Below are 14382 nucleotides of genomic sequence, written 5' to 3'. Positions count from 1 at the left end.
AATACAAAAATCAGCCAGGCTGGTGGCACACTCCTGTAATCCCAGCTACTCTGGAGGCTGAGGCATGAGAATTGCTTGAACCAGGGAGGGGTGGGTTGCAGTGAGCTGAGACTGCACCATAGCATTCCAGCCTGGGTGACAGAGTCAGACTTCGTCTTAAAAAAAAAAAAAAGATGGCCCCCTAATATTCTACTGCCTGATTTAAACGCCCTGGATAATCTACTATCCTTAAGTATGAGTGGGATCTGTGAATACGACATATCACTCCTCTGATTATGTTACATTAACATGGCAAAAGGGATGTAATTACGGTCCTAATCAGTTGGCCTTGAGTTAATCAAAAGGGAGATTATATTCACCCAGTCATGTGAGTCCTTAAAAGACAGGAAACAGACCACCATGAATCCTACAACTGCAAGGAACCGAATTCTGTCAACAACCATCTAAATGCATCTGAAAGAGAATTCAGAGTGGCAGATCAGAACTCAGCTTTGGCCATCATCTTGACTTCAGCCTTTTGAGATGTTGAGTAGAGAACCTTCTTTGCCTGCATTTCTAACCTACAAAACTATGAGATAATGTATTGTTTTAAGCCAATATATGTGTGGCAATTTTTTACACAGCAATAAAACTAATATACAGATCACTGACTGACCAAAGAGGAGACAGGCCAGGCACAGTGCTGCATGCCTGTGATTCCAGCACTCTGGCAGACCAAGGTAGGAGGATTCCTTGAGGCCAGGAGTTTGAGACCAGGCTGGACAACATAATGAAACCCTGTATCTATTTGGAAAAAAAAAGAAAAAAAAAAAAAAAAAGAAAAGAGAGAGAGAGATGAATTCATTGATGTGACATTATATAGAGCAGCAGTTCTTAAAATGTGGTCCTGGGGTCCCTGGGAGTCTTCAAGGTGTTTTTGGGGTTTATGAGGTCAAAACTATTTTCACAGTAATATTAACATGTTATTCGCCTTTTCCTTGTTATTCTCATGATGGTATAGTTTTCCAGATGCTACATGGTGTGTGATGATATTGTTCTGACAGCCAATGGAATATGTCCTTTTGTATTCTCATGATGAAAATTTTTCTCTCATTTCTACAGTGGTAAATATTGACAAATATAGATCACATAAACAAAAGCTTATTGGACTTTTCTATTTTTACTTTATTTTTTGTGACAGGGTCTTGCTTTGCCATCCAGGCTGAAGTGCAGTGGCATGATCTTGGCTCACTGCAACCTCTGCCTCCCGGGCTCAAGTGATCCAACCACCTCAGCCTCCCAACTAGCTGGAAATATAGGTGTAAGCCACCATGGCTGGCTAATTTTTGTATTTTTTGTAGAGATGGGGTTTTACCGTGTTGCCCAGGCTAGTCTTGAACTCCTTGGCTCAAGTGATCCGCCTGCCTCGGCCTCCCAAAGTGCTGGGATTACATAGTGTAAAACACTGCGCCCAGTCGGTTTTCAATAAGTTTTTAGTATAATGAGGTCCTGGGACCAAAATATTTGTGAAACACTGGTCTAGATAAAATATAACTGAAGTGAACCTAGACAAGTCTAAAGCTGTAAGTAATTTAAGTATTAAATTAGTGCCTATGTTTTGTAGAGCTGTGGTATAAAAACTATCAGAAGTGGAACAAGGATACAAAACTGGCCTGAGGCAAAGTCCCTGAAGACAAACATAAATAATTAGCAAGACCATTCCCTGTTCCTTCCACAGGTGTTTCTGAGTACAAGGACTGCGATCTGATGGTGTGGAACTCGGCACTAACCTTTGCAATGGCTGGCTATGTCACAGAGTTAGTTAGAGAATTTGCTCAAACTAGCTGAAGACAAAGGCTGTGGGTGAGGCAAAATCTAAGTTGGAAGTGAAGTAGGAGGACAAATACTTAAGGCATTATCCTTTGGAACTTTGGAACTCAACTAAAATATCACTTTCTTAGAAAGGCCTTTCCTGATTTTCCCATCTAGAACACCAACTACCTGTACCTTCTGCTCTATCATACTACCCTGTGACCTCATTTATTTCCTTTCTAGCACCTTTTTAAAAAAAAAAAACTAACATAGCTATTAAGGTAAGCCTGGCTGGAGCTAGAATGCCTTGGTTCAAATCTCAGCTTTGTCACTTTGTAGTTCTATAATCTTTAATAAATTACTTAACCTCTCTTTGGTATAAATATTATAAAATGTGGAACAAGGCCCAGGTGTGGTGGCTTACGCCTATAATCCCAGCATTTTGGGAGGCTGAGGTGGGTGGATCACCTGAGGTTGTGAGTTTAAGACCAGCATGGCCAACACGGTAAAACCCCATCTCTACTAAAATTATAAAATTTAGCTGGGTGTGGTGGCGTGTGCCTGTAATCCCAGCTACTCTGGAGGCTGAGGCACGAGAATCGCTTGAAGCCAGGCGGGAGAGGTTGCAGTGAACCAGTGGGCCGAGACTGCACCATTGCACTCCAGCCTGGGTGATGGGGCCAGACTCTGTCTCAAAAAAAAAAGAAAAAAGTAGAACAAGGATACAAAACTGGCATGAGGTGTAGTCTCTGAAGACAAAATAAATAATTAACAAAATCGTTCATTTGTTCCTTCCACAGGTGTTTCCTCAGTTCTTCAATAAATGTACTCATCAAGCCAGACATTTTTGTTGAAGAGCTGGCTTAGGATGTAACCATGGGACTGAAAAGGAAAGGGTAGCTATGAACTAAGTCAAAGGCAGAATCAATAGGTGATGAGAAAGAAGGGAAACAGTAAAAGGAATTTCAAGGAGAGACAAGACAAGAGAAAATTCTGGGGAGAATGAAATTAAAAGGCAACCAATTATATGTGGGTAAGGAAAGAGTGAAAAAACAAAAATGATCCCAAAGTTTGTGGCTTGAGGGACATGATGAAGCTAGTGGGCCAGCATCAGTTAACTACTCCAGTGGGGAAAGGAGGAGCTGTGTCAAATTCATGTTTAAAATGAGTTGGCAGCAAGAACACAATTGCAGATGATTTGTTTTTAGAGTGCTACAGTGATGGGCCCTAACAAAAGAATGTTCAGGGTGGACAAGATTTGGGTGTCTGCTCATTGTGTGTCAGGGCTGAAATTATCAAGAAACCCCGCGGGGCTTCAAACGCTGACCCGTATGGAGAAGGAAAATTTTCTTTAATACTTATGATAACATTCTTATCATTGGTAAAAGGTGCTTAATACATTGCTATTAAATGCCTTTTGGGGGATGGGGTTTTTCAGAAAAAATAAAGCACTGATTTCAACCCAAGGAACTGCATAGTAAAGGGGTACGTTTCTCAATTTTAACTTACCATGTATCTTTGAAAGATAAAATAATGTGTTTCAAGTTGCTTTTATAAGGGGAAGCTTGGGCCATCTCCTTCCTAGCAAGGACGTCTTGCTGCTCAACTCACAATTGTACACTACTCCTCTTGTTGGCACGGTTTCACAGCACTCTTCGTTCCAGGCTAAAGTTTCCTGTCATGATTTTTGGGCATCCTTTTTGAAACAGTTAGACATTCTGACCTGGCAAGCTGCTGAGACCTTTTAGGACGGCTGAACTGCAGATAGAAATCTTCCAGGGAAGTAGGTGTGGGCAGGATGTGTGGTTTCCCTGCCTCTCATTTGAAGACTGATTGAATTAATTGTTTCATGAACAGTCTCCTACAGTAAAAGTTGCATTCCAGAGTGTTCTAAGAGGAATTGGAAGGGACAAGTTAGCTACTCACCTTCTTCAGTTTGAGTTGAGACTAGAGTACTCTCTTTCTGAATGTCACGGGAACGCACAGCAGGGAAATTGTGCCCCTACCATAATCTCAAACCAGCCCCCTCTGCTAATGGGACCTTGATGACTCTAATTAGCCATAACAATAACACACAGCAGAGCGTGCACTTGTTTACCAAGTAACCTGAATGAGCAGGAAGATGCAATAACGCACCTCAGCCTGGCTCTGAATGAGTGCACAGCAGCCTGAACCTATGAAAGATATAATATTTCTAAACTTTGATACAACACACATACATTCTTTCTCTGACATTCCAGGCTAACCACTGTCTTAAGTTAAGGCTCTGCAAAACATCTGGGACATATGTTTCTGGAAAAAATTATAGCATCTTTTCTACAACTCTCTCTGGTCTGATCTTTGTAAGCTCTGACCTGACGGGGGCCTCTGCAGCAGGATTACCAGTGGGGGCCCGGGGAAGCTGCCCCGCAGCACAGAGAGGCGTTCACTAAATGCAGTTCACTTTCCCTTACCATTCAATTACCTAGTGCCACTTAGGAACAAAGTACAGAGCAGAGAAAGCCTTACACAGGAATAATGCAGATGCTGCTGTCCCTGAAAAAATCACATTCTCTCCAGAAAAGTCAAGGCTTATTTCACCTCAGCCTCTGTTGAATTATACTAATAGGCCGTCTGATACTCCAGGTCTATAGGTCAGTGGAAACAGCCAGTGCCTAAGATTTGAGGATTAAAATCAAAGCACAGTGAACTATCACTTGGCTGCCCCAGGCCCACTAAATCCAGATAGTCAAGCGCTCTCACCATTCTGAGACATCTTTGGCCACACATTTCTCCAGCCAAAAACCTAGGAAAATGTCCAGTTGACAGATGCACCTCTGGTTACTTGATTCAGAGAAGGAAGCTATTTCTTTTACTTTTTTTTTAAAAAAAAAAAAGAAAGAAGAAAGGCTAGATCAGCTTTAGGATTTAAATTTTACACGATCGTGGGTAATCATGTCTCTTTTCACTAAAATTCAATCACTTCATTAATCACCATTTCTTTAGATTTAAATCATACTTATAAAACTATATATAAACTGAAATACTACAGGAGAGGATCTTCCCTCCCCTTCCTCCCTTCCTCCCTTCCTTCCTTCCCTCCCTCCCTCCCTATTTCCTTCCTTCCTTCCTTCCCTCCCTCCCTATTTCCTTCCTTCCTTCCTTCCCTCCCTCCCTCCTTCTCTCTATCCCTCCTTCCCTCCTTCCTTCCTTCCTTTTGTTGCTTTGTTAAAGAAGCAGAGCTTAGAGGGATGGAAACAGAATTCCTGTTTTTGGAGCTCCCTGGGCCAGGCACAGCACTAAGTGTTGTACTTCTATTACAGTAGACATGGCACCAGTAGAAACACAGTCTCAACACTGAAACACAGGACCAGCGACATAGTCTGTAGGGTCTAAAATATCAGTTCATTGTTTAAAAAATTATTAAGAAATTCGAGAGTGACAGCAGAACATTAAACCAAGTGTGGGCCCTCTTAAGTGTAGAACTCTATGTGACTGCATAGGCCACACACCCATGAAATTGGCCCCGCTATGAAGCCAGCCTTACCTGAACTTGAATTGTGGCTTTGCAACTTACTAGTCATGTGGTCTTGGACAAGTCAGCTGTAAAATGGGAATAATAACAGTCCATACATCATTGAGTTCTTAAGATTAAATAATATCTGAAAAACACTTAAAGGTATATCTGGCACACAGCAAGCACTATACAAATGTCTAGTAAATAAATAATCTAGCAAGCCTAAACATCTCAAAATGCCAGGGACAGATACAGCCATGACACTGTGTAGTATTTACTAAAGCATTTTGTTAATGTTTTGAGAGTTTGAATTACTAATAAGTAGAATCATGTTTTTATTACTATGACAATGGTCATCTTTTAATTTATTTTAACAATTAAACAAGAGATTTTAGAATATACTCTGTATTAAGGCCAACTACTCAAAAAGCAAGACTGAAGCACAAAAAAAGATACTGGTTTATGCTCAAAGTTCTGGAGGCTTGTGGAGTACAGATTGTCATGAAGCCAATTTAATACAACTGCTTCCTTTATGCTGAAAGGATTCACTGGGGACATCAGTGTTTCCATACAGGAAATAAAGCCTTTTGTATCTGAACAAAAACTCAGAAATACCTTTCTTTTTCTCTTCTTTTAAAATACAGAATACTTAAAAAAGCTGTAGGACAGGAAATGCTACTAATCATCCAAACTCTATAGTTAGTTATGTTTTAAAAAAATACCACTATAACAGTCAGAAGAAAATTTCAGGTGGTGATACATATTTTTATCTAGAAAAGAAATTTGGTTTACAGAGGCATAAACTTTCAGTAGTTATTGCTTATCAATGCTTGTTTCATAAGAGAAGCCTGTTTCTTCACTAAGTCATTTGTACACTTTTTATTCCTTACCATCAATAATTCTCAGGACTGTCAGACACCTTACAATAAACATGTAGGGTTTTTTCCCCCTCCAGTTTGAGTACATACTACTGTTAACTGCAAAATTCTAAAGAAGTCAGTTGCCATTTGTCAAACAATTCGCCCGAGGTACACGGATTTGGGATACTTTTCTTTCAGAGCTGGCCACTGAACAATGAAGTAATCTGAGAGATGAAACAGAATCTTTCCGGACAGGGATAACGTTTCTACACGGCAGATGCTTTCAACGTAGACAATGATCACTTTCTTTACTCCTAGTATCCCAAGGAGAAGGGCAGATACACAGATAGGAACACATGTTCCTGGTCCGTTACACAACACCTGAAAGAAAAAGTTGAAGGTCAAAGGAAAATACAGAATAATAATCGAAGGGAGGCATTTTGCATTAAGAATAGTCTGATCTCAGAGGGGATTTACTTGTTATCCTAATAAGTCCTTCTCTGTCAAGAACCAGGATGCAGCAAACAGTGCATGTTCAAGTACTTGGGAGCCAGGCAGAGCTGGGTTGTCTTGGCTCTCCTGCTTACCAACTGTGTGACTCACAGCAAATCACTTAACTTCTAACTCCTAGCACGGTGCCTGGTGCTCAGTCAGCACTCATTGGACAGGCATGTGTTGCCCTTCTCTGACTGCTTTGTGGACCTTGAATGTCAAACAAATATATAGAAAACAGATAAAATCAACTAAGATTGACTCGGTTTTCTTTCACCAACTTCTTCTTGATGCGGAAGAAAATGTCTTTGATTGACTATGTAGAATATTTTTGTGGGATGTGGACTCATTTTAGGAGTTCAATCCAGCAAATGAGATTTCCAAGAGAAAACTACCACATGAATGAGATTTTTCCCTCAAGAGCAGTTCGTAATACAGAAGAGTTTTAATGCTTTTAATTCTGCAGATTTTTGTAGAAAGCCACTAATTAAAAACAATTTAGCTGACTAACATAACAAGAGAAGTAAAAATTCAACTCAGAACGACTGCAAAGAATTTTTATAAGCCATTTAAGAAAATAAGAGAAAATCTATTTCAGAGCATTGTTGGTAAGATAATAATATTACTGTTTTCTGAGGAAAAAGCATTTTATACAACATCTTAATCATATGTTCATGGTGACTGAATTAGTAAAATCTAATAAAACATTTTATTCCCCAAACCATAAAACAAGAGGTTTGTGATTGTCTACATATGCCTATTGGGCATGCTCTATAATGTCACATGATCTTACCAACCTGAGGTCCACAAAACTTAGCCGACACCAGAGAATCTTAGAGCTGGAAAGGTCCCCTATGTACTGTCTATATTGTTTTCTTTATTTTTAAAACTTTTTTTTTTTAAATAAAGACAGGGTTTCACCATGTTGGCCAGGCTGGTCTTGAACTTTCAACCTCAGGTTATCCGCCCGACTTGGCCTCCAAAGTGCTTGGATTACAGGCATGAGCCACCACACCCAGCCATCTCTATATTGTTTATACCACCCCAGCATTTCAAAGACTCTCTCTGACAGAAAGACAGCCATCTTGCCTCCATGTGAATGTGCTCAGGGCTATAGGGTTTGAAAAAGATCACGTGGTCTAGGCTCCACCAGGAGGCGTGACCACCTGGAACACCATTCACAGGGCTTTGGGAAAATAATCTGTTTCAGATAAGACCACTCTTCCTTATGTCTTCCTCAAAGCTCTCTACCTGCAATCTACAAACCCCCTTTCTGTCTTTTATGGAGAATTTATGTTCAAACTTTCTCTTGAATTACCAGCTACTAAGCTGCTGTCCACACCAGTCTTTAATCTCCACTAAGTTACTCCTATAACCTTTCTGCATAGTCCCCTGAGGCAGTGTAGTAGAAGGAAAATGGAACTGAGAGTCAGGGGAACAGGGTTAAACAAACTGTAAACCAGCTCTGACTCTGGACAACAGCAGACATGACAATCACGACCTCAGCCCTCACCACTGCTATTTATTAACAGTGCGCTATGGCCAAGTACTGTACTAAACATTTTACTTGTATTACTTTTTTTTTTTTTTTTTNTTTTTTTTGAGATGAAGTCTCAATTTGTTTCCCAAGCAGGAGTGTAGCAGCGTGATCTCGGCTCATTGCAACCTCTACCTCCCGGGTTCAAGCGATTCTCCTGCCTCAGCCTCCCGAGTAACTGGGACTACAGGCGTATGCCACCAAACTAATTTTTGTATTTTCAGTAGAGATGGGGTTTCACTATATTGGCCAGGCTGGTCTTGAACTCCTGACCTTGTGATCCACCTTCCTTGGCCTCCCAAAGTGCTGGGATTACAGCTTGAGCCACTGCACCCAGCCATATTACTTTTTAATTAATCTTCACAGCAATCATTTGAGGTAAGTTCTTTTTTGTTTTGTTTTTTGATAACTCTGTATCCTCCCAATTTTAGTGTATGTGCTGCCGAAGTGAGTACAAGCAAGTTGTATCATCCCTTTCTGCAGATGAGAAAAGGGAGGTACACAGAAGTTAGACAGGTTGCTTGATCCCATGTTTAGGAGGTGAAGGAGTTAGGGTGCTTCAGGTAACTTTTTTCCTATGTGACTCAATTACCTTATCTAGAAAATAGTAGACTGGACTAAATGACTTTTCCTTTCAGCTCTAGGGTTCTATAACTATAACTTTCCTCTATCTTTGACTTAAACTTAAATTACAAACTTGCTCTGAATCTTTTCAATGTTTAGAATTCCAAAAATCCTATTACTGCCAGGTGCTATTAATATTTTAGACTGGATAATTTTTAGTTATGGGGGCCTGTCTTGTGCATCTTAGCATGCTTTGCAGCATCCCTGGCCTCTACCCACAAGATTCCAGTAATCAAGACAACCAAGAATGACTCCAGTCACTTCCAAATGTCTCCAGTTGACAACCACCATATTAACGTACTCCCTAATCCTCAGATTATTTGTGTTGCTTTTCTTAGTCTTTGTTTCAGTAATACAGAACAAAATAAAAACTACAGCTAAAAAATAATGTAAGGATTGCTCAATCTTGAATGCCACAGAAATAATTTCATATTTGTTGCTTTTTAAAAAATGTACAAATCCACGTGTTCAACATTGAATCAACTCTCAATATACAAACTACGTATACCCAGATAGAGTTGTCTGTATATGGGAAGGAAAATGACTGGCATTGGTGGGAGATACATTAACAACCTGCCGCAGGTCAGAAGTAGAGACTGTTACGGTAAAAGTGTAAATTAAAGATATTTTGTTTATCTCTGTTGTATCTGTATATTTTGAAGCACCTTACTACAAAAGTCCCTGGTACAATAAAGCCACAAACCCACATATCAAGGACTTAAAAAAAAAAAAAAAACAAAAAAAAAAAAAAAAAAAAAAAAAAAAAAAAAAAAAAGAAGCAAACTAATCTCAAAGCTACTTTCTAAGGAAAGGTACTTTCAATTACACAAAGGTTTTACTGCTTTTTGCAGCAGTCTAGGCAAAAAAATAAAAGTGGATTATGCAGTCTTCATTATTCAAAGAAGCATACCAGAGAAACTTATTCCAAGCATGGAACAAAGCAGAGTTCACTAAGACAGTCTAAGTAAAGATGTTAAATGATACAATGATTGGAGCTGTCTTTTTAATTTTAAAAAACACAGAAATGCTCTTCATACTTCTGTTTCTCAAAATATAAATTCTCAATGAATGTGAGACCATCACCCTGGCCATCTCTCTTCCTCACTACTCTGTAGGCTTCTTATGGGCAGAGTCCACTGCTAGGACAGTGTATTCTCTGCACCTAGAACAAAGTAGCCATTCACTAAATTTTGCTGAAAGAAAGAGAAAGGAAGAAGCAAGGGAGTGTAGGAGTGGGTCTTTGCTTACCCTATATTGGGTCAAACGTTCCCTTTGCCAAACTTGACCATCTGTAGTTCCATCTATACACTTATGTGGTTGCCTGAGAGCTTTTTTTTTTTTTTTTAACCATCCCACATCCATAACCTTTTCTTCAGGGGAACGAACCACTGTATCGCTTGCTCTCAACTTAAGTGTTTGTATAGAGCTGACTCCACACACAGCTATAAGATGTATGACTCCAGTCTGACCAGACTCCACACCCAGCAAAAGAAGATGTATGACTCCAGTCTGACCAATCAGAGCATCAAATTCCCCTGGTGACAGTCATTGGTTTGGGGAAGAGGACACAGTCCAGTCAGAAACCACAAGACTTAGCAGAACACTTGGTGGGACTGCTGAGAAAGCAGCATATTGTTTACTGTTCTGAAACTGAGGAGGATGTGGCCTTGATGCTATTGACATCCATTTTGCCACCATGTAGAGGGCTTGAGAATGAAGCCATCACAAAGCAGAGCAGAGCCAAGAGATGAAGACAGGCTAGGTCCCAAATGCAGCATTACAATCCATGAATCCAGCTGTGCCTGAAGGAAACCAGATCTGTCCATAGACTTGCCAGGTAGGTGAGGCAATACATTCTATTTCTGCTTAAGTCATTGGAATCAGGATTTCTGTTACTGGCAATAAGAAGCATACTAACTGACACACCCCTTTATTTTGTCCAAGTCCCTGACTGGCCTGTGAGTATCTACAGCATAAACCAGTAGGGGTTCAATATGTGTCTGCTGGATGATGAACAAACCAATAAATAAACTTCTCCAAGAGCAGGAAGTCTAAGAGATATACTAAAAATAATATGTTATATGGTTCTAGAAAATGGAAAGAGGACCTGACCAATATAAATACAAGGTCATGAGCACAGATGAGCCAGGTCAAGGATCAAGAACAGTTTCAACAGGGTTGTTCTGTAGATTTGGGTCATCAGAGGTCAAGTTCCATTGGCTGAAACATAACATTCTGCACGTATGAAAAGATGTATTTTCAGGAAACTCAAAGATAAGAAAAATAAATAAATAAATAGAAAAGACATATTTAACTTGAGTAGTCTGAATTTGACTCCTGACCCAGTAGAACACCCCCGCCCACCTCTGCCAAATATGAGCTAAGAACTTCGGCATTCTGGGTTGGTTAGTAGGTCAGAGATCATAGAGTTGCGGGTGACCCGAGAGAGAGCATGTAAAGGTGAGACTGATAGGCAGATGAAGAGTCCAATTAAGGCTTCAATTTTAAGAGACGGGACAGAGAAGCAGAGTCCAACTCTAAGGCACTGGCCCAAACCCAGACTTTCTGATAGCCTCTTGCTGATGGAGGTGAAGGCTGGAGAGAGGTCATGAACTATGGGGACATGGCTCCACCATGCAGACAGGTAAATGGGAGATGAGGAAGGGAGAACACACTGACATGTGGGAATAGCCAGTAGATAAAGAAAGAGAAGAAGCTTGGCTGTAAAGCTGAACAGGAAGCAAGGTCAGGAAAGGTGCTTTAAGAATGGGTAGACAAATAAGAGGAAAACCACAAGAGGTTAGAAGATCCCTTGCCTATCCCCAAGTGTCAAAGATAATGAAATGATCAGTGCCATTTCTTGCAGGTAGTAGAGCTACAAAGATAGAAGCAGAGAAAAGATCTTCAGATTTGTTCAAGAGAAGAGTAATAGAAACCTCAGAGATGGCTATTGGACCAAAATACAGGGCAAGGGAAGAGTAAGCACGCTGTAGGAGAGGAGAGAGCAGGTGTCAGCCGGACAAGCCAAGAGGGCTGGGGAAAGGGTTTACAGAATGGAATGAACAATCTACATGTGAACATAAAGATCACTGAGAACAAACTGATAGTGAAGGAGGAAATAATCACATAGAAAAGGGTGAATACTTTCAATATTAGGAGAAAAGAGTAAGTACTAAAAGTATTTGGTTCATGAGATTGGTTTGGGAAAAGTTGTGCTTTCTGAGAATATGATAAAAGATAAAAATAGTGGCATGGAAAGTTTGCCCTCTTTTAGATAGTATTAACTTTTCAGCTCAGTGTGAAAAATACAGAGAAGCACAGAAAGAACACAATCCTTTTAATCTCACCAATCTTAACGTCTTCGTGCATTCTCTTCTAACTTCTGTCTTTGTATATATTTATATTCTAATATAAAATATGTTCACATATGCACATTTGCAATTGTGAGAGCTTATACATAACCTGAGTAAAGTTATTTTTAGTTACATTTGTTTTAAAAATATTTTTAAAAACCCCATGGTTTTTAATGACTGTATATATTTAATTCTATAGAGATCTCATAAGTAATTTAACCATTCTCTTGTTAATGGAAATGGTTCTTAATGGAAATGGTTATTTAGGCTGACTCCGTTTTTGTTATTCTAAATCATACTATTATGAACATCTTTGTGTATAAACTTGTGATCCCTAAAGTTTTAGTTTTGCATTAAATTATATTCCAGAGTTCTTGCTGAGTGAGAGGTTAGAAGAAGTAGCTTTGAGGATTTAAGGAAGTTGTGGGACGTTTAATAGAACAATCATTATGGATCCGGAATGCACCATGTGGTCTTTTTTTTCTTTGTTTTGTTGCTGTCTAGAATTTGTTTAAGCGATTTCCAGTGTATGAGCTGGGTTACAGGCAGGGCGCCTTCTCACAGCAGAAGTGAGACACTCCTTTCTAGGCCTCCTTGCAGCTAACAGATGGGCCAGTAACTTGGCCAGCTGTTTCTGCTCAGATCTGACCAGGAGCTAGTGGTACAGAGGAGCAAGGCTAGAGAAGACTCTGTCCCGGTAGCAAAGGTGCTGCTGGCCAGGGCCCAGCATCCGGTGTCGGTGGTGCCAGGTGCAATGTCCACTGTCCAGCAACAGTAGCAGCAGTGTCCCCTGAAACCAGCTCTGTGGCCATGGAATTCCAGTCAGGGTTCTAGCTGCTTAGCTCCCACTTTGTCCCTCTATATTTTCTAAGCCTGCTAAATTAACATTCCTGGTAATTCCGAGTTCTTGATAGCCTTCAATAAATCCTTTTTCTGTTTCAATCAGCCAGAGTAGATTTCCACAGTTTGCTATCAAGAACCCTAACTAGATGGGAGAAACAAAGATTTCAGAGCAGCAAAGTAGAGACAGAGGGGCCAGATCACATCGGAACAGTCACAGGATTTCCTCAGGCAGGGCTAAAAGCACTGGAGCATGGGCATGCAAATCAGACAGGGCAAAACATGGATGAGGACTGCACAGAAAAAGAGGCTGGGAGAGTGCTCCAGGGTATGGAAAAGATAAGCAAAAGGACTTATCTAAGACAGGAAGGCCAGAGCAGTGAAAAAACCCTCAGACAACGATGACAGAGAAGAATCTGAGAGTAATCAAGGGAGTAAGGAAGAAAATGCAGTTGGAGCCAGGTGGTGTATAACATGCGGAGGTCACAGTCAGGGAACAGGAAGGCCGGGGTGAAGCCTGGGAAAGGCAGTGCTGAACGTCAGCGACCGGTGGAGGTGGACAGCAGGAAGGAAAAGGATGTGCAGCAGATGGGGATGACGTATTTGCTTGGCTCACATGACGGTACATTGTATTACTTCTTTTATATGTTATATAATCATCTGAGAAGTAACAGTTAAACAGAAACATCTAAACATCAAGACCAACATTAATCGCCAAATAAATTCTAAACCCTCAAATCGCTGACTATTTATGAACCTCAAGGTCTTTCTCTTTCTGAGATGGAGTCTTGCTCTGTCTCCAGGCTGGAGTGCAATGGCATGATCCCAGCTCACTGCAACTTCTGCCTCCCTGGCTCAAGTGATTCCCCTGCCTCAGCCTCCCAAGTAGCTGGGACTACAGGCACGTGCCACCACACCTGGCTAGTTTTTTGTATTTTAGTAGAGACGGGGTTTCACCATGTTGGCCAGGATGGTCTCCATCTCCTGACCTCGTGATCCACCCACCTTAGCCTCCCAAAGTGCTGGGATTACAGGCGTGAGCAACCATGCCCGGCCAACCTCAAGGTCTCTTACAATTCTATTGCTAACAGAATTTTCAGAGATGTCATCATTGTGTATACAGCATTTTGGGGTCTGCTTTTCCACATATACAGCTACATCCATTCCATGTTTCTACACAGGCATGACTGCTTCGCTGTGTGAACGTACCACAGTCATCTAGCCACTTCCTGATTTCTCTTTACCAAGCATAGCGTTCATCTTTTTTTTTTTTTTTTGAGACGGAGTTTCATTCATGTTACCCAGGCTGGAGTGCAATGGCCTGATCTCGGCTCACCGCAACCTCTGCCTCCTGGGTTCAGGCAATTCTCCTGCCTCAGCCTCCTGAGT

The 14382-nt window shown here is 40.7% G+C and overlaps 1 protein-coding gene across 1 annotated transcript in view; it reads right to left on the bottom strand.

The window, feature by feature from the left end:
• Nucleotides 1-5133: 5133 nt before the first annotated feature.
• The window catches only part of ALG14 (ALG14 UDP-N-acetylglucosaminyltransferase subunit), a 105388-nt gene continuing 96139 nt past the window's right edge, over nt 5134-14382 (bottom strand). Inside the window, exon 4 of the mRNA XM_017517477.2 lies at nt 5134-6528. Coding sequence (XP_017372966.1) covers nt 6298-6528 — 231 coding nt within the window. The 3' untranslated portion in view covers nt 5134-6297. The remainder of the gene's footprint in view (nt 6529-14382) is intronic.

This window comes from Cebus imitator, unplaced genomic scaffold (genome assembly GCF_001604975.1).
Source record: "Cebus imitator isolate Cc_AM_T3 unplaced genomic scaffold, Cebus_imitator-1.0 Scaffold633, whole genome shotgun sequence".
Classification (NCBI taxonomy): domain Eukaryota; kingdom Metazoa; phylum Chordata; class Mammalia; order Primates; family Cebidae; genus Cebus; species Cebus imitator.
The sequence above is the reverse complement of the archived record's forward strand: the minus strand, read 5'-3'. Positions and strand labels throughout refer to the sequence as shown.